Genomic DNA, 25038 nt, shown 5'->3' on the forward strand with positions numbered 1-25038 from the left:
CATTTTAATTGATATAATCGATAGGGTTGGGGGTGTGTAAAGTAGAAAGAGCAAGTCACAATCAAAATTATGATTTCATAAATTTCAAAGGTCTACGAAGACAGAGAAACAATCATTATCCTAAGCAATAGAGGATACTAATGATAATAATAATCATAATAATAATAATATTAATACTCGAATACTCACCGCAGTTGACCGAGTGTTCGAACGGATATATGAGCAGAGAGGGTCGAAGAGAGGAGTCGCTGGATGTAAAGAGAACCTGCTCATCGATAGATGTGTAACGCAGGACTCGATACAATATAAGCGTAACCTCTCTATGGCCTGGATCGATTACCGTAAGGCATTTGATACAATTTCGCATGAGCTCATCTTGCATTTGCTCAGATGCCTTGTGGTACCCGACAACATAGTGAGATGCATTGAACAACTGACACCACTTTGGCGAACTCGCTTCACCATAACATCTGGTCAAGCAAGAGTTCAAACAGGGTGGGTCACTTTCAGAAGGGGTGTATTTCAGGGTGATTCCCTCAGCCCCCTTCTATTCTGCATCTCACTATTGCCATTATCCGTTGCGCTCAGGAAGACTCGAGGGTATAACTGTGGCACCCCCGGAAACCGGAGGCACAAGGTCACCCATCTGTTTTATATGGATGATCTTAAACTTTATGCCTCTGGAGAGAAGGATCTCCATCAGTCCTTGAGGGTGGTGGAAGAGTACACGCATGCTATCGGTATGAAACTCGGGATAGACAAATGTACAATGGTTCATCTCAAAAGAGGATGATGCGGGGACTACGGAGAGGATGTGCAGCTCGTAGATGGAAGCATCCTACACCATCTGGATGCCGGAGAGACGTATACTTACCTCGGGGTGGAACAACGCCACTCACAAGAGGTAACTGCAGTGAAAAACTCTCTCCGCGGCAAGTATCAGCACAAACTTCGACAGATCTGGTCATCAGAGCTGTCGGGGAAGAACAAAGTTGCAGCAACAAATATGCTTGCCGTTCCAATCTTACTCTACTCGTTTGGAGTAGTGAAGTGGACTCGGGAGGAGCTGTATCAACTCGACGTAAGGACCCGAAAAATGATGCATCTCTATAGGAGTTTGCATCCCAAATCGTCCGTTCCACGGTTGTACTTCCCCCGACAACAGGGAGGTCGTGGACTTTTGAGTTTGGAGTGTCTACATGACAGAATGGTACTGGATACAGCCTGTAAAGTCGTCAGGAGTTCGGCTTCCCTTCTCTGCATGGTCCGTGACCATGAGAGAGCAGGAATTGGAGCATTTCTCCTTAGGGCAGCTGCTCGAGCAGCTGATGAACTCGGTATAGTTTTCGACTCTGAACGAGGTGACTACAACTCTGTCACCGAGTTGGAACCCGTTCAGCAAAAAGCTCAGATAAAAGCCGCAGAGATCACCTTACTTCTGCGGAGACACAGGGATAAGCCATTGCATGGGGTCTTCTTCAATAACATTGGAGACCTTGGCTCATCAAATCGCCTGACGTTCGCTTTTCTCAAGTCGAGTGGGCTGAAGCGGAAACTGAAGGGTTCATCATGACTTGCCAGGATGGTGTCTTCAACACCTTAGTCTACCGCAGTCGCGTGATGGGTATAGAGGTTCCTGACACAAGGTGCAGGGCCTGCCGCGAGGCGCCCGAGAACTTAATGCACTTGCTATCAGCATGTCCAGCATATGCGGTCTCGGCCTATTTCCATCGACATAACGCGGCCCTAAAAGTGCTACATCACCATCTACGGCACGGTATTGACAAGACACCGGTGTTGACCTACGCTCCGGGGGATATTGAATCCGTTTGGGGAACGAGAAGTGCCGAATTTATTGGAACTATTCGTTTCCCACCCTCAGGCTCATACAAGCTAATAAGCCTGATGTAGTCCTTCTCGACCACCAGAGCAAAACTATTTGTCGTGGAGTTTTCAGCTCCTGGCGAGACGAATATCGTCAGAAAAGAGGAGGAGAAGCAGATAAAATATCGAGATTTTCTCCGCAGACTATATCCAGATCACTCTGTCAAGATGGTTGTTCTGATTATTGGAGTCCTTGGTGGAATGATGTCCTCCCTACTCTCGAATCTTAAAATCATACCGGCTTGCCGCACTGAGGCAGAAATCTTAGCCGCATAGATGCAGAAGGCTGTCATTCTTGGCTCACTGCGCTTGCTCAGGGCACATGATTCTTGGACTCAATGGTCACTTACCCCACGGTATGGGGAGTGGTCATTGGTTGATAATGCTGGCGTGCCCTCTCGAATGTATCGGGGCTTAGGGGGATAGGGCCTGACCAGCGCACACTACGGTGAAAAAAATCATAATAAGGCAGCAAATGAAGAAATACATGTAAAGTGAGTTTGAATTATATCAAGGAGGTTAGGTACAGCACCATCTGCCCTCGAATAGATCAAGCAATAATGTCGATAATTCTGTCAAATACAGATCCCGAGCTTGAGAGTTACAAACAAACATACATAGAGGTGAAGCTAATAAAAGCGTGTTGAAATTAAAATAATAATAAAAACAATATGCAGAATAAAATATAAGGGAGTTTCATCAATAGGGTCTGACCAGCGCACACTACGGTGAACAAAAAATAATAACAATAATAAATCCCATTTAAGACCTTACGGTTGCGCATGGGTAATCTTATTTCATTACTTTAAAAACTAGTTTATGTTGAGAAGTGGTATGGAAAACAGTTGTAAATATATAAATATCAAAACATCCTTGAATGAACATTATAAAATTTATATCTAATAAAACTATAGAGGATATAAGTGAAAATTATATAAAGATGTAGATGTAAAATAACTAAAACGGATTATATATATGTGAAAAAATATCTAGGAGATAATTCTCTATAATTGATTGGAATATGAACCTATCCGTTGTGCACAAATAGTGTTTAAATTTTTTTTTATTGAACTAAATGAATTGATTTGGTAAATATATAGTTTGTATATATCTGGTGAAATATTAAAAATTTTACTGGCTAGATATTCATAAGAGCTTTGGCCTATTGTTTTTTTAACCAGATTTGTTTGTACTATATTTTGAGTTTTATTGCGGGTATCATAGCTGTGTTCTGTTTGTTGCAGAATATGTTTATTTTTGTAAGTATATATGATTATATTATGCACATATTTTTTTCGAATATCTAAATTTTTGTTTCATTGAATAAATCATTTGTTGGGTATGTATTTTTTTGTTATAAATTATTTTTAATATCTTTTGAAGAACTTCTAGTTTTTTCAGATGTACAGATGCTACTGCGCCCCAGCAAAGGATCCCATACTGTAAACGTGACTCAACCAGTGCATGATAAAATATCTTCAGGTGAGTTATATCTAGAATTTTCTTCAGGTATTTGAATTTGAATAAAAAGGGTCTGATAGCTTTCGTCACTTGCTTTATGTGGTAATTCCATCGCATGTGTGAGTCGAGTGTTACTCCAAAATATCTGATTTCATTTTTTGTTTGTATCACCTGAGAGTTGTTTGTCATTTGTAGGGTTTGAAAATTTGGAAGATGGCATTTGTAGCTCGTGAAAGGAGTGAAATGAGTTTTGTCGTAATTTATAGTCAGTTTTTTATGTTCAAACCAATCGTGGAGATTATAGTAAGATCTTTTTCTGTTTTTCTTTTCAACTCATCCCACGTATCAGCAGCATATAAAATAGCTGTGTCATCGGCAAAACTTATAATGTTTCCAGCTGTTTCAATCGAGAAGTCATTCATATATATAGAAAATAATAATGGACCAAGGACAATACCTTGGGGTATTTCATATGTAATTTGTTTAGGCGTGCTATCGTGGTGTCCAATTCTCACTATTTGTTTCCTATTGCTCAGGTAACTTTCGAATAATCTGAGTGTTGTTCCCCGTATTCCTGTATTTTCCAAAACCTACAACATCTTTTGATGATCTACCGTGTCGAAAGCTTTGGCTTAATCCAGAAACACACAAAGACTAGGTTTACTTTCATCTAGTAACTTATAAAGTTTTCCAGTAAGTGCCGAGATAGCATCGTTGGTCCACAATCCTTCTCGAAATCCAAATTGGTTGTCTGAAATAACTTTATATTCATTCAGATAATTATCTAGCCTCGTTTTTATCGCCTTTTCTAGAAATTTTGTGAAGGTTGTTATCAGTGATATAGGTCTGTAATTTGTAACTTTGTTTTCTGGCCCTTTTTTGTATATAAGTATTGCAACTGCTCTCTTGAAAATTGAGGAAACTTTTCCAGTTTTGAAAATGTCGTCATTGATGAGACTCATTAACATAGGAGTAATGAAAACCCCAACTAATTTTACAATTTCTGTTGTAATGCCATCTATTACAGGTGATTTTTTATTTTTCAACGATTTTATTATGTCATTTATGTCTATTTCAGTTACAGGTGATTAAAAAAATTAGTTTTTTTGGGGCTTTTTGTTTTGGGAGTTGGCGAATTAGGAACAGGGATTTTCAGTGCCAAGGTTTTATCAACTGTTGAAAAGAAATCATTAAATATTTCCGATATGGGGCCCTCCTCCTTTAGTATATTCCCCTCATTCGTAAGTATTTCTTTTATTTCTTGTTTTTGGACACCGTTGGTCGAGTCACTTATGGTGTTCTATAAATTTTTTGAGACATTTTTTATTTTATTCATTTCTTTGCATAAAAGTTTGCTTTCGTAGTTTTTATTAGTTTATTTGTTATTTTCCTATAATTCAAGTATGAATATTTCGTTATTTGATTATCTGGATTTCTTTTATATTCACTGTATAATTCATTTTTTCTTTTTATTGACTTGATGAGGTCTTTCAAACTAATGAAATATTTTGGTGATGTTAAATGACCAAATTTATTGGTTATGTTGGAAAAAAAAAATTGTCGGTTTGAGATTTATATAATAATGATAAAATCAACCCAAGCCAGCGCATCGCAAGATGAGATTTGCTAACCAGTAAATCCTCATTGATGATTTCATCAAATGTCCGGGTAGCTTCTAACAAATACTTCAAAAAATGTCATTAGCAGATACTGGTGTTATTTTTAAAACATAGGCCCATTCGCTTTTCACAATGGATTTATCCGGAAATCTAATCATCACATGGTTTCGGTCCAGAGTCCACTGAAAAAATAAATAATTTGAAATATAAAAAAATATAGAGACGTACAGGGTCACACAGAAAATCCACAACATATGGAATATTTTTATTACTGGATTAATTCAAAATTTGATCCTGGTTGAGTGAAATGAATGAAAAATAGAATAGAAATCGAAATTTTTAGAATTGACAAATAAAACAGTTGCTAAGTTCACAATTTTATATATTTTTCTAATGTTCGAATCTTTTGCTATACCGATTCGAATGGAACATTATTCAACATGAAACATAGATGTATATTCCATATATCCAAAATTGGTCTGTTATCGGAAAAAAAATACAGAAATTTGTATTATTTGTTGCAAAGTTCATCTAGTTTTTTCATTCCAGTAAACCAGTAAATCGAGTACATTCGTTTCTCTTCGTTTCTATTACACTTGTATTTTTTTTTGCTGAATGGAACTCGATTATTAGAAAAAGGCCTCAGTTATAACATCAAGCCGTATATTGATTTTGAGAGGTACTTCTAATTCTAATGAGCATGTCGCTGCAAATATGTAGGAATTAGAACCTATTGATCAAATTCAGTCTAATACAGAAAAGAGAATTGCAAAGGTTGAACGGTTATTGCATTAGATAAAAACGATAACGTAGGCAAAACTCAGAATTTCTCTTATACAGAAATTCTGAGGAATGATTATAAGCCCAAGTTCAGGTAAAAAACACCTTACCCCTCGCCTCTCATGTAAACCGACGACTTTGTAGGTACGTGTGGCGGATACCCGGCGGAAAAACAACAACTAACCTAGCTAATGCCATCTGGCACCTGAGGTGCCAGATGGTTTCACTTCAGCTTTCCGGTTTTGGGGTACTTGCCCCTCGTCATTACCGAGCATGTCATTTCAGACGGGGTGAACCGTCAGAGTATTCCGAATGAACAAAATTACCTCCAACTAGTCATAAACTCTATCATTAATATTTTCAGGACATTTCTCGAAGGCTAATATTGTTTTGGAAGATATTTTCAGGAATTTTAATTGAGCTTTTCTTTGTAATGATTGCGACTATGGTAGCTTAGAGTGCGTTATCATTTTATATGTTGTTCAATTCATATAATACAACGTTTCTAAGAGACACTGAATCAAAGTTCATTGTTCCTTCATATGAACTAAAACATTTTTACGGATCAGATCACATTTCAAAAACATTGAACGTAATATTAGACTTCAACAAATGTTAGGTGACCCTCAATATAAAATGTTGGAAAATGAAAAGATGGGGATATATGAACTGTGACACAAAATATATCGGTCAGATTAGGTGAGCTATGGAAACTAATTTCTAATAATAAGTCTACTGTCACACACCAACACACCTTAAAGAAAAATTACAGAAAAAATTATTACTGTCTAAAACTCTTGAGAACAGGACATGACACTAGACTTTTTGATGCTTTTTTGATCCTAATCAACCTAACTAATATAAAATAATTCTTATGATAAATTTCAAATTCATCTACTCAATATTATCATTATTATTTTTCGAAACTCGCACTGTATAAAAATAGTAAAATAAGATAACCAAATGGAAGAATGGAACATTACGATATAAGCATTCATTGCTTAGGTATGTTCCATGTTTCCTTTGTGTTTACGATGTATTTTGTTATAGTAGATATTTCACCAAACAAAATATGGAATAAATCAAGTCAAATCAAATTTCGAGAGTCTTGAAATAGCATAAAGTGTGGCAAAAAGACAATAAACAGTGATGGAGGTCCTATTACCAACAACACATTGTTTACGTAGTTAACAGCTAATAGACGAAAGTCTTCCAATAAATGATTACATTAATGAAGCCTTGACTGTTGTACATATTGACGTCATGTTTTTCCCTTAAATTATGTATTTTGACGCACCTTGACGCACCACGGATTACCCGTTACATTTCCGCCATGTTTTTTTATTTAATCTGATTTTTCATTCATCACTCTGAATTGCCGATGACAGTTGACAAACCATCGGCCATCACTATCAATAATAATAATGTTTATTTCGAAATGTACAAAAATATAAAAGACAAACATCCAATACTTCACATTCATTTCTAACATCTCACGTTGATGTCATGGACAAGGACGATGTCTGCCACGCCAACGACCTGGGTTCAATTCTCACACAAATTATTCCTTTCAATTCAATATCCCTCAGCTGCCGATGACCACTAGGATCACGTGACTGTTGCGCGACAAGGGTGAAGCCCTAAGAAGGCCTGAGCGGTGAAGCGAAGTCCCAAGGGGGCCCAAGTACTCATTCCATCCTGCTTTTCATCGATTACGTCACACTTGTCTCTCTCCCACTCACTGAAGTCTCTCTCTATACCAACGATGCGCGACTTTGAAGTGTGTTCGGATCCGCTTTGTTCCCCTACTTAATTCATTTTCTAGAACTGAATAGACAACTCTACTTACCTTCAACGGCCCGTCTTCTTCATTTCCCAACAAAGTTATTTTAGGTTCAACGATTTTGAAAATATCCATGATGCCACCTAGAACCAAAGTATTATCTTTCGGCCAGAATAAAGCTATGGCGTACACTGCGCCGTCCTTTTTGGTGTACCACACACCATCAGAAGTGGTGTCATTTTGAATTTTATGAGGTGTGGTTCCATAGATAGACTCTCCGTTAACTGATAGCCATTGACCCATTTGTAGAAGACGCTCTTGGAATATAGGCGCTATGGTTCCCTCCTTTGTCGGACCAATGTTCATGAGGAGATTGCCTAAGAGATAATATAGCTATTTATTCATGACTTGGTGAGAGAATCGAGCAAGACATAGCAAAATGAATTAGTGGAAACTGATATTGAGGTTGCCCGATGTTTTCAGGTTTATAAGCCGTGGTCTGCAAGTTTTTATATCTGACTCTATATTATATAATAAGATTTGTACATGTAGAATAATGCAGGAAATATTCTGCAGGTGAGCTAAAGAAAAGATCTTTGCCTTTTGTGAGAGTTTAATCGCACTATGTCTTTAGAGTTGCTCATTGTTATCAAAACCCATTTCCGATAACACGCAGCCAATATTCGATTTCAGAGATCAGAAAAGTCTATTGTCGCTCTTGAGAACGACCATTGAATGAATGAACTTCGTAAAAAATGTTGAGGTTGGGACGTGACACTATACTTTTGGATGCTTTCAATAATGGGTAGAAGATTAGGTTATATAGGTTCATTTGACGGGGATTCAGTATTCGCGATTTCTCAAACAGGTCATTTGAATAGGTCACAGAATCATCAGGTTCATTTTCAATATTCGTTTTTGAAGGATATCAAATTTTTTCAGGTGTTTGGCTATCATAAATCCCTAGGAAAGATATTCAAATTTCTAATTTGATGATATATCTCTCTCATTTTCTCTAAGGAATGGCATTGGAGTACCCCAGGGCTCCATTTTAGGGCCGATACTATTCATCTCATATATTAATCAGTTACCATTTCACTGTCACGAAGCAGCTCAATAATTGAAGATTTTGGTGTATATTTTGCTAAAAATTTGTCTTTGTCCAATCACATTAGACCAAAAGTAAGTGAAGTATTGAGAGTTTATGGCTTTAAAGTTCGCAATTGACTCTTTATGTAGCCTACGTGAGGTCAAAATCAAAATATGGCTCTGTTCTATGGTCTCCAATCTACAATTGCTATAATACATCAACTGAAAAAGTTCAACGTCATTTCCTGAAGTTGATTTACTTCAAATCTCATGGTATCTATCCTGATAGAGTTATTTCATATGAATTTCTTACCGTAACATTCAATATTGAAAGTCTTGAATTACGCATAAAACTTGCTGGAATAATTTTTCTGTATAAATTACTGCACAGCAATTTGGATGCTATAGAGGTGTTATCTCGTATACATTTCTGTGTGCCTCATTTTACAACTAGAAGGGTTATATTTTTAGGAGTGATTAATTTTTGGGAAAGAAAGTTTTTGGCTTTCTACTACTCCATCTGATACAAAAAATTGGATGAGAGAATCTTCCAAAGAAAGGAAGGAAGTAATCAATTTGAAAATAAGTAACTCTATACATGGATGTGTAGATCATGCAAAGAAGTAACTTTCAGACACAAACTGAAAGAAAGTCCTCCTGAAACAGCTACTTTCATATAAACATTGAATTACACGAAAGAAAAAAAATCCTTTCGAAACGAATACTTCTATATGAACACTGAATTATACAGAAGATACTTTTCTCTATTCAGTTTGTATATCGAACATTTGTTGAGGAATAAGAATCAGATATCATTCACATGAGTTCTACTTTGAATGAATGGTAATAAATTGTACTCACATGGAACACTGTCACCCTAACTGGTATATAGAAGTATTTGTTTCGAAAGAATTTTTTTTTCTTTCGTGTAATTCAATGTTCATATGAAAGTAGCTGTTTCAGGAGGACTTTCTTTCAGTTTGTGTCTGAAAGTTACTTCTTTGCATGATCTACACATCCATGTATAGAGTTACTTATTTTCAAATTGATTACTTCCTTCCTTTCTTTGGAAGATTCTCTCATCCAATTTTTTGTATCAGATGGAGTAGTAGAATATCACAACTTTGTTATTCATTTTCTCAAATTGTAATTTTGTGATTATAAGGACCTATATTACTTTTTTAACATACTTAGTTAACCCTGTAAATGATTTTCAACTGTTGTGTAATGACTTTTCAAAGGAAAAGCAGAGTTTATTAGTGTTCAAATTTGAAATCAATATCTACTCGAAATAGACAGAAAGAGAGGGCGATAGAGAACAACTTTGACTGAGAAAACTATCGAACATATATCGACTTTATCAATATGAAAAATTTTTCGAATACTCTACCTCCACAGCTGACGGTGGAAACTAGTTCAGAAAGTAGTTCCAGAATGGTAAAATAGTCTGAGAGCACAGCATTTCTTCTGAAGCCCCACGAAACCTTATCAATTGTCATCGCATTTTCCCATTTATGTTGCTGAAGCACCCCTGAGGAAAAATGAAAAAGTAAATTGGATGGTTGAGGATTTTATACTTGGAAAATTTGCAATCTTATCCTTATCATAGTAGGATTATCATCTAGGATCATATGGTTCAATCCACACTCTCATACAATGCCTTCTTGTGGGAAGATTGTACAGGAGCGGATCGTTTTTATAGCTCCGAAAAGAATTCTTCGCCTAATTTGTAATCTGAATCATTTAGGCCCTCAATTAAACAAAATGAAATTTTGCTTGTTCAATTGATGACCTATTTATTTTGTAGAAATCCATATTGAATATAGGATAGGGAAAAATGAATATTTTCAAGATAACAATAGTGAAATGAGCCGAAAAAACGGTTTGTATACAGAGTGTTACCTAACTATGATATGAACGTTCAGAACGTGGCTCTTTAGGCCATTTAAAGGAAAAAAATTTCTATGAACATATGCCTGAAGTTGCTTCTTTCTGAGATACAGGGCGTTGAAATTAAAAAAACAGTATTTATAAAATATTATTATTATCACATTCGATTTGATGGAGCCCTAAATAGTTTGAAATCATTAGACTCGATAGCATTTCAGCGGTTATATTGAAAAGAAGTAACGAATAAGTAATTTCAAGTGAACAAAGTCACTTCGGACATATGTTCATAGAAATCTTCGAAACACTATTGAAGGAGTTGCCGAGGATGTTAGTATTTCGTTTGTCTTATGCCATGCAATTTTTTCGTAAATTTTTGCTCATTTTTTTCGATTACCTTGATGTAGTGCATCGAGAGTTCTTGCCACATAGACACAACACCATATTCACCAGATTTGGTCCCTTTCGACTTTGGCACAATCGTATTATATCTGAGAGGGACTACTTTCAAGAGGACACAATAAAAATTGATAAATGAATAGAGAGAAATGAAAATATAGACAGCTTATACATTATTTTCAATGAGTAAATGATATTATTCCTTTGAAACATATGTGTGAGGTGATGTCTCGGAGAAGTGTCTGCAGCCCCCATATCCCCTCCCAGGAGCCGCCATAGCATTATAACTAACCATCACTCTTTTCAAACTCACTTCAGCTAATATTATCGGGGAGAGATATTTGAAATAGCAGAGTAAACTAGCAGATAGGATGATTTCAATATATTTTAGTCCCTGATTTGTATGATTAGGTTAGGTTCGGTTAGGTTCAAAGTGAGTGGGTCAATTCGACCCTCCACCGCAACCCGCAAAGGTTTATTGTGGCTCACACCTATTCACACTCGACCAAATCAACCCAGCTTATTAACGAAGTCGATTAGTTGGTATGGTGAGCGGTTTTTCAGGTCAGATGATAAGAGTACGGCACTTTGATACCCGCGACAACCTTCTCATTTGCTAACCTGCTCACGGGGGGTTTGTTCCACCACCTGAGACTGATTCTGCGCACGCCGCTCAAGAATTTGGTGCAAGGCGGTTTCATAAGGTACCCCGCTCTTGAGGAGACGACTCAGTCGTTTCCTGGCTGCACCATCTTATTCTTTTTTTAGGTTCAGTCACTGGATCAGGAGTTGGAGAGTTGAGAAGCTCTCGCTCCTGATCTAATTTACAGAAAGGTCAGTTGGAGTCGTAGGCTCGACATCCATCTCCTCTGTAAACTCAGCGTCAGAAAGAATTTCTAAGTTTACTCTGTCCATAAAAGTCCAACGAGTAGCTAGAGAAAGAAGGTCGATCACGGCAGAGCCCCGCATTACCGTGACAAGGCGATACTACGACGAGAGGGCGCCCGGTATTTCGAAGGTTCCGTAGAGACAGCTTAGACAGGCTTAGTGTCATTCATCCTCTTGGCACAGATACACACACCTCAGGATTAAGCCATCGTTAGGATTCCATTCAGTTAGGGAATAACAGTGATTCTGTCATTCCCATATCCAATGGGGCTATGTGGAAGCAAGCATCCGATGGCCGGTTTGCTCAGCCCCCACATCCCAACCCAATGCACTCGCCAAAAACAGCATGCAAAGTGGTTCAGGCAGTGAAAGATGGACAAGGACAGTCAACCGGCCGATTTGTATGATTACTTCTCACTTCCAATTCAGTTCCAATTCGAATGATTGTGACTGAAGTTCAATATGTAAATTATCAAACTAACCTGGATTATACCTGTCTGCACAACTATAAAAATCCCCATGTTTGCAAGGAATGTCAATTCCCCACCTGTCATTAACCACCACATAGTCTTTCACTGGGCTTTCATTGTATAACCACGCCAGAAAACCGGTGGAGTTCCAATATGTATCGTAGGCTTCCCAATCTCCATCTGACCATAAAACTGCTGGCTTGTAAGTCCTGATGAGTTCCTGCATTTCCGGAATTATTTTTTTCGTCACAAATTCTCTCTTGGTGAAGTTGGACGCTTTGTCGGAAAGGTACATTGGATTGAACCACTCGTAGAGGGAGTGGTAGAGGCCATATGTGAGGTTATGTTTCCTCACTGCTTTCCCTAGTTCACCTTGAAGAAGAAACAAAAACAAGTTTACGGATGTCGTTGAAATTTTTATCATCCTAGTTTCACGGATGTAGGTTACGTGGGGAACACAAAAATTTCGAAGAGCTCAGCAACAAGCAAAATAATACATTAGTCGAAAGTATTTGTTGTACAATGGGTTGTACAATACCTGGGATTTCTGAAAAAATATCTATTTCATGAGTGAACTTGGAAATATAACTTAGTTTTGATGATTTTTTTGGAAGGCTTCGATGTTGAAAGTCTCTTCACGAATGTAAGTGTAGGTAAAACTCTTTTATCAACAAAAAATTCAGCACGAATTTCATTGGTTCGGACTTCTATTGTCTGATATTATGTAAAATTATTCGAAATCCCTGAAAGAATTGATGAAAAAGAATAATTAAAAATGGATAGCTGAAAATAACGAATATATTAAGCAAAATAAAACCTGAAATGAAATGATAGTGAAATGAATACAAGTAAAATTAGAACAATTGGACAAAAAATAAAGATCAAAAAATTAAAAGTTGAGAGATTCCAAGTCAAGCTACTTCACGATGTTCCGATTGTGAGTATCCAAAATCGTCTTCGGGTGATGACTGGACTAATTCCTTCGAAAGATCTCCGCTTTCCTTTTTACGCTTCACCGGTTGAGTGGGAGATGGCCGTTTGACGGGAGTTGGCCATTTTTCGCTTGATTATGGGTTTCTATATGTTTCGTAACTCTACGCTAGCTTGGCTGCATACATTGTTGGACAACATATATGCAGCTTCTTTGAATTCCTTCTAAACCAATGTGTCTCCCTGTATATGATCTCAGCTTGGGACCACTTGATGTTATGAGTTTAAATATGTTCTGCTATTCGTGATTTGCTGGTTTCCCTCCGCTGTATGTGTTTCTAGTGCTCAGCAATGTGAACATTCAATGGCCTCCATGGCCAATTCTTCTCATCCTTTCAGATACTCCTCTAATATAGAGAAGTGCAAGCACTGGTTGTGACGGCTTCTCTTCCTTGCGAGGCTCCTGCTGTCTTTTAGCCAAAGTCTGTTCCACCATCGCTTTGGAGTAATCTTTCCGTTGAAGGTCACTTTTAATGATGGTCTCGAGACCTTTCTTTGTATTACAGAGCCCGAAAGCACGATCTAATACAGTTTTGATGATTCCTCTCTTAGATGTTTCCCACTTGGTGTCGGTGCTCTTCACTAATACGTATAAGAATGGCGATTCGTTGTGGACTTCCATCTTCATTGTGAAAGTGATGGAAGGTCTTACGCTGTTGATGTATTTCAGGAAGGCATCTAGTTCAGTATTTCCATGTTTCCATATTATGAAGGTGTCTTCAACGTTTCTCAACCAGACACAAGGTTTCTTGTGGGCTTCTTCGATAGTCATTGGTGAAGATACGTTGCTATTTGCTATTTAGAATGGAATTCATAAAGATCTGATTGCTTTTTTGAATTATTTCAACAGAAAAGAACCGAAAAAAAGTGCACAATAAAAATTAACTTTCTTTCCCTGATGTAATGATGAAAAAGTCGTCAGATCATTCTTATACAAATGTTCATCGAAGAAAACCACATGATAATAAATACTCCACTACACATCAAACTACTGTGCGGGTGTTAAAAAGGTATTTTAAATAGTATATATATAACGAAGCAAAAACTATTTGTAATACAGCTGAAAATTTCGGTTTTCACCGAAGGGGGTTACCCAGCTGAGAGAAACTCATCCCAAACAATATATTGAATATTTGGAAATGGTCACAACTGAGTATTTTCCTACGTCAACCTAGGTATTTCTGAATTTTATTTAATAATGGAAACAGTCACTATTGAGTCAAGTATTACTACTGAATACAAAAATTGTAAGAATTATTTATTTCTTGAATAATTTTCGCTGAAAATTTCATAGGCTTAGCATTTGTCAATCTTTCTTACCAACAAGATCTCTTCCTGGTCCAATATCTTTTGCATTCCAACTGTATGCATATTTAGATGGCCATAATGTATATCCTTCGTGATGTTTGCTGGTGAGGACAATATATCTGTAGAAATGTTAATAGTCAGACTTGTTATATATGAATGTTATGACGTAAAAACTGCCAGAAAACGGAAAAGAGAAGCATCATAGATTTTGCGTGATACAAGAAACTCAGTAAAAATAATGCCACCTATGTATTACACGTGAAAAACATGGAGGTGATTTGAAAGTAAAACCGATTATAAATTGATGGATGTAGCCGTACTATGTGGTAGGAAATTATAATGAAGAAAGGAAAATTGAAACTTTCTATGTTTTTTACCACTTTCATTTGTAACTGACGTTAACACGTTCAGTGGCGTTGACGCCATACGGCGTCAAAAATTCAAAATCATCTGGTGCCAAAACGCCGGATGGCGACCTAATAAGCATATCAGCCAATGTTAGTTGGACCCCTACTGTCACGTAACATGGGAGCATATATACCGTAGTGGCATATATCAGATAATTATCACCTCCCACTCGCCCTAACCACCTGTTCTGGGGAAGCTTGGAAGGTGGAACAGTTTACGAAGAGAGTTTGTTTACAAAGAGGTTTTTCGTCGGAGCAACAGAAAAAGTAAGTAACTACATAATATTAGTCTTGATCTATTATGATTTTATAATTCCCTACACTTCTATAAATAGCTAAATACTTATTTGAATTCCAGATGGATGGAGATGGTCATACAAATGATCCTTATGAGAGAGAGCAACGCAGATTGAAACGTTTGTTTGACGAGTTTTCTTCTGGATCTGAACATGAAGAATCAGATCCATATGAGGATGATGGAGAGGATGAATCGGATCAGGATTATGTACCAAGTGAAAATTCTACAGAGTCAGATGTGGAGAATGATAAAGCAGATTTGGGCGCCAATTCGGAGACTGACACTGACCCTAATAGTGATCAAGACCTTTCTCCAAGTTCATCACGGACACTGTTTGTTCAGCAAACTCAAAACAATGGGGACACCGATTGGGAGGACACAACAACAGATATACCAGAGTTTGACTTCGATGAAGCTGGCAACTGTTTGAAAATCACCCTTGATGATAACTCCAGTCCACTCCAGGTATTTGAAAAACTGTTCACTCCAGAAATACAGACATATATTTCACAATACTCAAACGACTATGGAAATAGCTTAGTCAACATGAACAGACCAAAAACTAGACCTAGTAGAGACGGGAATTTCCGCCCCATTTCAATTGAAGAAATGAAGAAATTTCTTGGCTTATGCTTGCTTCAAGGCCGGATATCTACGAAAAATATGAAACGCTACTTTTCTTATTCGGATCCGTTGTATTATCATCCAGTGTTCACTTTTACCATGTCTGGAAGGCGCTACCAACAAATTCTCAGAGTTATCTGCTGTTCCCCTCCTGGTTCGAGATCCAAAGACAAAGTGCAAACCCTTCTCGATATGTTGATCTCCCAATTCCAAAACGTCTACGGTCCAAGCAAGGAACTTTCTCTGGATGAACGTCCCTTACATTTTCGTGGAAGATTAGGATTCCGAGTGTATATAAAAAACAAGAAAAGTAGATATGGCATCAAGTTTTTCGAAGTAACCACTTCAGATGGGTATCTTCTAAACATGGAAATGTATAGTGGAGCTCAGGCTGCAGCGCTTGACAATAATGTCAGTAAAACCACCGCTCTCGTACTAAAACTGCTGAAGCCCTATATTATGAAAGGACACCACATTTTCATGGACAACTACTACAACAGCTACGAGTTATCAAAGAAGCTTTTGACGTTGAGAACACACACAAACGGAACTTCAAGGGCTAATCGAGAAAATAATCCCAAAATAGTTGTGGCATCTAAACTCAAAAAGGGAAAACATATCTGGCAACGTAGAGGAAACGTATATGTCTCGAAATGGAAGGACAAGAGAGATGTTCTTGTGATTACAACTCGGAATCATCCACGCTTGGCGACACGTTCAAACATATTTGGAAAAGAATATTTGAAGCGTGAAGAAGTTGTAACCTATAATGATCACATGTCCGGGATCGATAGATGTGACCAAATGACTTCCACTTACTCTTCTCCGCGCAAAACGCTTAGATGGTACAAAAAAGTTCTGTTCCATTTATTAGACGTGTCAGTATGGAATGCCATCTATCTTTACAGAAAGTATTTCAAAGGCGGTAATAAAAAATACTCTTTTATTCAATTCAGGGATGATTTGATCAAGTGCCTGATAAACCTGCCCGAAAACATCGAGACAAAGAGCTTGGTAATAACAAGCAGATACAGTAGCAGAAAATTTCAAAATTCTGAAGAAAAAGAAAACTTAGGTCATTGGCCCGAGAAAATTCCTGGTCTCCCAGGACCTAAGTCTGGAAAGAAGTCTGTTTTTTGAAAGTGTAAACTGTGTACTATGAAAAACACACGCCGCGAAACCAGTTTCCGATGCAAGGGATGTGTTGGAAAGCCATCTTTGTGCCCTACCTGTTTTGAGGAGTGGCATTACAATTAGATGTCACACTTTTGATAGAATCCAGTTGTAATGATAAGGCTTTTTTATTATGATAGAAGCGCTTTTGTTTTTGAATAATTATTTTATTTGCATTTTTTATTTGTTTTTATTCATAACGCCGTTCTGCGTCTTGCTAAGACAAATGCTAATATACCTTGACAGCGTGACAGGACGCCGATCGGCGTCATCAAAAGTAGTAAAAAAAAGGGCATTATAATTTTTTTTCACATAAAATTTCAAATAAATCACTTACCTAAAGCAATAACGAATCTATTTCCACAATAAAATTCTAGTGTCACACGAAGTGTAATTTCCATATGGGAACCGCCACTGAACGTGTTAATAGTTTCGTCCTATAAGGACTTATACATTAAATCTAATGTAAAAGTTTGAAAATGTCCGTATACTTATACATGAAATTACACTTACACACATACATACACAAAATCTTATACATTAAATTCACATTAAATTCAATGTTACAAATAAAAGTGGTAAAAAACACAGAGGTTTCAATTCTCTTTTCGTCATTAAAACTGATTATGAAATCCCAATTAAAAATATTAATATGGAATATATTGAAAATAAATAACGTTAACACTCATATTGTATAACGTAAAAATGTGATGATATTAAAAAAAAAACTTTTTTTTATAATGGAGGCTAGATTTGTAATTTGTTTGATGTCTATATCTGTTTGAAATCTGTTTAAAATCTGTTTTTCCGTTAATCAGCTGTCGCCCCCATACGAACGACAACTCTCAGAAGTTGAGAAACTTTTGCGACCTAAGGACTAACGAGGTCTTACTTTTTAACGTGTGATTCCTAACACGGTTGCAGAATCATCCCAGCTTCAACCTGAAAAATTCTCTCGAGAAAAATATCGGTCGAGGTAGGAATCGAACCCACGGTTTTCCGATCGTGAGTCGGGCGCACTACCACCGCGGCCAATATCAATCAGGTTGTTTTGAGAATTTTGTCTGTTTTAGTGTCATGTGTTTTTTACGTTAATCGGCTGTCGCCCCCATACGAACGACAACTCTCAGAAGTTGAGAAACTTGTGCGAGCTAAGGACTAACGAGGTCTTACCTTTCAACGTGTGATTCCTAACAGAAATGTGTGATTCCTAACACAACCATGTGATTCCTGATACAAATGAAAACTGAAATGTTCGAAATTTTGTTCTACGAATAAATATAACAAATAAATGTGTCTCATTGATTTGTTATGGCTCGTACCTACTCGTCCGAAGAAATGAACAATATTTTTCAGACTTGTTACGTAAATTACTTTCTCATTTTGTTTCTTTTTTTCGATCTATGATTTTCTTATATTTCAGCTCAAGTCATTTTTTCCTCTCAAGGAAAAAAACACCTTTTTTGTTGTTTGAGCTTCTATTACAACTAATTATCGGTTCTATTTACGTACTTGATATGTCTATTTTAAAATATTATTTTACTTTTCCAGGTAAAAGCCTGATGCAAATATACAAAGTCAATAAAATTTATACATATCTTTTGGACATTGATAGATACACAATTTTCAAAAATCATTTATCTGAAGTTGTTTGCACTCAGATACTCACCTCTCACGTCATTGACAATATTTGTTTTCGCAAAGGTCGGTCGATAACGATTAGAACAATAAGACAAGGCACACTTTTGATAAAATCAATATTTTGAACTGATATCTGATATGAGTACATGAGTTTCTTGACCATGTTCCATATTGTTTGTGAATATATCACGATTATGGTTTAGTTGCAGTCAACACAATTGAACAGTATACAGTGTCATCCCAAAAGTACGCACCATATGGGAAACTTTTTTGAAGGTTTTTCGACAAAAAGTTATTCTGGATAAAATTTTGTGCAGCCCTTGAAACTAAACATGCACCAACAAAATACAATACAACACACGTAATATACAAGGAGCCTTCAAATATTTTATTTTGTGACAAGAGTGAAGTATTCCTATTTCGAAAAATCTCGAGAAATGTTATTTAGAAAAGTTGTTAGGCATTGAAAAATACATCTGGATTTGAAGTTATGGCCATCTAAGTGTAGTTTTATTGTTTTACCAATTTTTTAAAATGGGAACTACAAAAACAAATTTTTGCTAAAACGATAAATATACAGCATCCTGTATACGATGGTTCATTTTAAAAGCCTGTAATATTATAAATTACACAACTCTGGTGTTAACCAGGGTCAATTGTTTTGAAAAGTTAATTAATTGTTAAAGTTTTTTGTGCTAGGTTATTTTTACTTTTTGTTAACACCGAAAATTACTCAAAATTATAGAGTATTGTAACAACAACTGAATATTCAATAATATCAAATCACAAAACATCAAAATAAAATAGGCATTTCGGATTTTGATTTTCTGGAGATTCAACTTAAAACACTTATTTTGGACAAGAAAATCTTCAATTTTTGGTGATGACAAAAAATAAAAATAACTCCGCACCAAAAACTGAAAATTAATTTACTTTTCAAAAAAGTTGACCGTGGTTAACACGACAGTTGTGTAATTTGTGAAATAACAGGCTTCCAAAATTAACCGTCGTTCATGTCTATCATTTTAGCAAAAATTTGTTTTTCGTAGTCCCCATTTAAAAAAAACGTTAAAAAAAACAAAACTCCACTTAGATGGCTATGCCTTCAAATCTAGATGTATTTTTCGATGCTGAACAATTTTTTTGAATAACATTGAATAACTTTACTCCTGTCACAAAATCAAATATTTGGAGGTTCCTCGTATATTACGTATGTTGTAGTATATTTTGTTGGTGCATGTTCAGTTTCAGGGGATGCACAAACTTTTATCAAGAATAACTTCTTGTCGAAAAACCCTTAATAAAAAAGTTTCCCATATGGTGCGTACTTTAGGGATGACACTGTATAATATATAGTATATATATATATATATATATATATATATATATATATATATATATATATATATATATATATATATATATATATATATATATATATATATACTGATCAAATTCACGTTTTTTCAAAGAGAAGATTTTGTTTTGTTTTGAAATATTGAAGAACAAAGGGTGAAAACCCATGAAGAATGAGAAAATAAAATGTATGATGTTGAATCATATCATCAGATTCTCAAAATATATTCAGTCATCCATTTTTTGTTTGTACGTAGTTATGTACATTATTATAATTGTGATATATTATAATTTTAGACTCATTTTAATTAATGTAATAAAAAAATCGTCTTTGAAGAATCACAACTAACCTAGCTCCAGATTTGGCAAACAGCTCTGCCCACTCAGTGGCGTTGAAAAACTCGGCTTTGAAGTCCTTGGCAAATTCTTGGTATGTGAAAGATGGTGCATAATTTTTCTTCATGAAGTTTACATACTTTTCATCTTTATCTGAAACACAAAATTAAATGATACAGTCAATTGTGGAAGTATATATGGGAGTATTTTGCGAAACTTAAACTGTTCCGTGTGGTGAAAGTATTGGTTGTCGAGAATGTTCTAAGCTTCTTCAGTAAGTGATCAGGTTGACAAAATATCAAAATTTTAGGCGCAGAGTTCTCAGTTCAAAACTTCAGGCGCAGAGTTCTAAGTTTCTCAACTTTTAACAATCCTGATTTTTGCATAGTTAAGGATATTTGGCCATATTTCCAGATACCAAACAAGAAATGTAGAAAGCTATTCTGAATACGATGTAGTCGAAAAGCAGTCAGTTGTCTTGGAGCAGGTCCATAAATACCGTTGCAATAAGAAAATTTCGACATGATCAGTGACTTTCAAGTTTGTGTCGAGTGAATCACGATATGGAAACAGCTGCCTGAGAATGTTATAAGAAGTTTGGGTCAGATAGTTGACATGTTCAATGAAGCGAAGTTCTGAATCAAACCACAATCCTACATTTCAAATCTCGGTAACGGAGGTAAGTATCTCATTTATGATGCGGACTTGAAAAGTGGAGTTAGGGAGCTCCCTTTTCTTCTTAGGTCCAAGTATCATTATAGCAAGCATGAGCTATAAAAATGTCAAAGATGACTTGAAGATCGTTATCAATGAATGACTGAGCAAATGTAGAATTACGAGGCGAAAAAGATAAATATAACTGCGTGTCGTCTGCACAGTGATGTATATTGCATTATTCATGAACAGATAAAAACTACAGATATACGAGCTAAAAAGCGAGGGCTCCAGGATAGATCCTTGTGGTACTCCCTTCGATATCGTGGAGCATCCATCCACAACAACTTTTTGAGAACGATTCTTGAAATGCTTCCTTAAGGTTAGGTTGAGTTAGGTTAGGTCCAAAGTGAGTGGGTCTATTCGACCCTCCACCGCAACCCGCAGGGGTTTATTCTGGCTCACACCTATTCAAACTCGATTCAATAAACCCAGCTTCTTAACAAGGCCCGATTAGTTTGTATGGTGAGTGGTCTTTCAGGTCAGATGTTAAGAGTACGGCTCTGCCGAACTCTAAAAACCTGATTCGGTACCCAGCGCGGCAGGCATGAAGTAGTTGGGTAGGTAGTTGGGTAGGTAGTTGGGTGGTCAAGGTGCAAGATTTCCACCTTGATACCCGCGACAATCTTCCCATATGAGTCGTGAATCATCACTTGAGCGCAAACGTTTGCTAACCGCTCCAGAATTTGGTGCAAGGCGGAGAAGCTCTCGCTCCTCAACTTAATTTACAGGGAGGTCAGTTGGAGACCTAAACTCGACATCCATGTCCTCTGTAGGCTCGCTCCTGATATAAATGTACAGGGAGGTCAGTTGGTGTCGTGAGCTTGACATCTATCTCCTCTGTAGATTCAGCGTCAGAAAGAATTTTTAAGTTCACTCTGCTCATAAAAGTTCCACGAGTAGCTAGGGAAAGAAGATCAATAACGGCAGAGTCCCGCATTATCGTGACAAGGCGATGCTACGACGAGAGGGCGCCCGGTATCTCGAAGGTTCCGTAGAGACAGCTGGATTGAGCCATCGTTGGGATGCTATTCAGTTAGGAAATAACAGAACCACAAGTGATTCTGTCATTCCCGTATCCAGCGTGGCTGCATGGAAGCAGGCATCCGATGGCCGGTTTGCTCAACCCCCACATCCCAAGCCATAGCACTCGCCAAAAACAGCATGCACAGTGATTCAAGCACTGAAAGATAAACAAGGAGAGCCAACTCGCCTAGTTTCTTAATAGTGATACTGCTTTCCAAGAAAAACCGTAGAAGACAAGTTTGTCACACAGTATCTCGTGATCAAGAGGGTTAAAGGCCTTGCTATAATATAGAAGTACTAAACAGCTACAGGTAGAGTACTATGCTGAGGTCTGAATCCTGATATTCATTGATGTGATATGATTTTTATTGACATAATTATCAATCTGACATTTCAGTATCAATTCTACTACTTTAGAGAGACACTGGAGGATAGTAATTGGTCTCAGGTCAGAAAGGACTGTAGGTGACTTACACTTAGCCGGAAGGAAAACCAATTCATCCTTTCAAAATTTTGAAAATTGGCAACTGGGAATGGGAGAGTTTAGTGATTTGTCAAAAAAGAGTTGATGAAATTGTCTAAACGCATTGTATTGCTTTTGATGCGTCTTAGGGAACTCTAGTATTTTGAAAATAAAAAGCAGCCCTTGTTTCTCGCTGGTAATGCAGCTTTGTATAGATGGAAATATTTCTAAAATCATTCAATTTTGAGATTGTTCATTACCAACATATACAATCAACTCTTGTTGTAATATGAGTAGGTAATCATTATACACACATCGGAAAAGTCTAGGGATATTTTTATAACACACTAAATATCATAAAAGTAAATGCATGAGGTCGTTTAATTTCGATTAAATTGGTACACTCGACCACCCTGTAGATTTCTATGGGTTGAACAAAGCCTGCAAAAACGGTAACTAATCTTTTATCAAGTTTTTTACAAACTGTAGGTTTTCGGCTAAAATGAATAATCTGAAAGTGTCGAGTTTGTACATTCTATGCAGTTCTTGCTCAACAATTAAACTGGAAATATTGTGCTTCAATATGGAACGCCATCACTTACTATTGGCTGAGATGAATAGAGCTGTAGGGCTTCTTCAAGGTGGCATGCGACAAAATGATGTAGCTCTTCGTTTGGGGGTCTCCCAAAGTGTTATCAGTCGATTGTGGCGGCGTTTCCGTGAAACTGGCAGTCCAGCCGAACAACATCCAGGTCGAGGACGCGCTACAACTGCAGTTCAAGACCGATTTTTGGTCTTAACCGCAAGAAGACAACCGACAATCACAGCACCTGAGTTGTTTAACGTATTGCAGCAGACGCAGGTAACCATTGGTCGTGATATTGTCAGAAATCGACTGCATGAAGCAGATCTCCACAACATAAGACCATTTAGATGTCCACCTTTGTCGAGAGGCAATCGCGGTAGAAGATCAGAGTGGTGTCAAGAACATCAAAACTGGGATGCAAATGATTGGGCCACAGTTTTGTTTACAGACGAATCCAGATTTGGATTTCATCCAGATTCTCGTCGAGTAAGACTGTGGAGACGACCTGGAAATAATGAACGTTTGAGACACGTCCAGGAAGTCCACACATACAGAGGTGGTACAGTAATGCTATGGGGCGGAATCATGATCGGCGGCAGAATCGATCTCGTTTTTCCAAATCGCTCCCTCACAGCTCGACAGTACCTCGACACCATTCTTCTACCTATCGTCCGTCCGTTTGCTGGTGTTGTTGGTGAAAACTTCCACCTAATGCACGATAATGCTCGTCCACATGTCGCGCGTCTAGTGACTGACTGGCTCACCAACGAAAAAGTTGATGTATTGCCATGGCCAGCACAATCACCGGACCTGAATCCCATCGAGCATGTGTGGGACATGCTTCAACGAAGAATTACTCTGCATATGGGGAACATTCACACAACGTTTCAATTGAGAGAGCTTTTAATCGCTGAATGGGCAAATGTACCTCAACAAGACATTGACAATCTCATTTTGTCGATGCGCGATGGATGTAGGGCCGTAATAAACCAGCGTGGAAGCCATACTTTGTACTGATTCCAATTTTTTTTGTATTATGATTTTTTTTCCAGGTGCCAAAGAAGAGCCATATTTTTTTTTTAGTTTTGCTTATATGCGCACTCAGTATTTTTGACCATTCAATAAATTTTGTTGTGAGTTACATTCGTTTAATAATCACCCGTCAACTTTTTTTTCCCTGAAGCGGTCTAAAAAAAATTATTGCCATTTTTAAAAATATCCCTAGACTTTTCCGATGTGTGTATTTTAAGTTAGTCAACATAACCAATTCCTCCCACCGTACATAAGATAACGTACGTACCTTTCCAATCATTCCAAAACCATTCTGATCCGAAACTAGGAACGGAAAATACACCCCAGTGTATGAAAATTCCTAGTTTGGCTTCGTCGTACCATGCTGGTAGAGGCCTTGTATCCAGGCTTTCCCAGTTTGGTTCGAATTTTGTACCTGAAGTCTCCCATACGTATATTAAAAAAACTACCGATAAAAACTTGAACATGTTATCCTTCTGACACGAACCAAACACACGAACTGATGTGATAATCGGTTATACGGCGGATTTTAAAACCGATTAAACAGTGGCGGCGGCTGGAAATGATCTTATGAAACCTTTCACCTCACGAATTTATAAATAGATAATGAATAGATAGATATAGATATTACGCTCCTTATGCCATTATTCATAGGACTTTTTCAAGGGATTTGTTCATTTTCATGAGCTTACTAATAGCAGCTTACTAATGTTATACAAAATATACCTTTTCATCGTTGGAGGAAATATGTAAAAGTATGTAAAAAAATACTGTTGCATGGTCATACTCGAGTGCGTCAGATATTGATAGCATCAATGCCCTAC

The 25038-nt window shown here is 37.1% G+C and overlaps 1 protein-coding gene across 1 annotated transcript; it reads right to left on the reverse strand.

Moving 5' to 3' along the window:
* Positions 1 to 4902: 4902 nt before the first annotated feature.
* LOC111503394 (plasma alpha-L-fucosidase-like) lies at positions 4903 to 24720 on the reverse strand. The gene is made up of 7 exons (XM_074173307.1): positions 24483 to 24720; positions 20408 to 20546; positions 14571 to 14677; positions 12273 to 12632; positions 10007 to 10147; positions 7594 to 7904; positions 4903 to 5146 (listed from the first exon to the last, which is right to left on the reverse strand). Exons 1-7 carry the CDS (start codon positions 24679 to 24681, stop codon positions 5033 to 5035), a joined length of 1371 nt encoding a protein of 456 aa, XP_074029408.1. The 5' UTR covers positions 24682 to 24720; the 3' UTR covers positions 4903 to 5032.
* Positions 24721 to 25038: the final 318 nt, after the last annotated feature.

Source organism: Leptinotarsa decemlineata, unplaced genomic scaffold, assembly GCF_025532065.1.
Source record: "Leptinotarsa decemlineata unplaced genomic scaffold, Ldec_3_MD MMD2_P_RNA_scaffold_12, whole genome shotgun sequence".
Taxonomy (NCBI): Eukaryota; Metazoa; Arthropoda; class Insecta; order Coleoptera; family Chrysomelidae; genus Leptinotarsa; species Leptinotarsa decemlineata.

Coding starts and splice junctions, on each gene's coding strand:
- LOC111503394 (XM_074173307.1), bottom strand. CDS start 24,681: ATGTTCAAGTTTTTATCGGTAGTTTTTTTAATATACGTATGGGAGACT. Junction 14,678..20,407: donor TTTGCCAAATCTGGAGCTAG/GTTAGTTGTGAT, acceptor ACATTTCTACAG/ATATATTGTCCTCACCAGCA. Junction 10,148..12,272: donor TGCAGACAGGTATAATCCAG/GTTAGTTTGATA, acceptor ATTTTTCCTCAG/GGGTGCTTCAGCAACATAAA.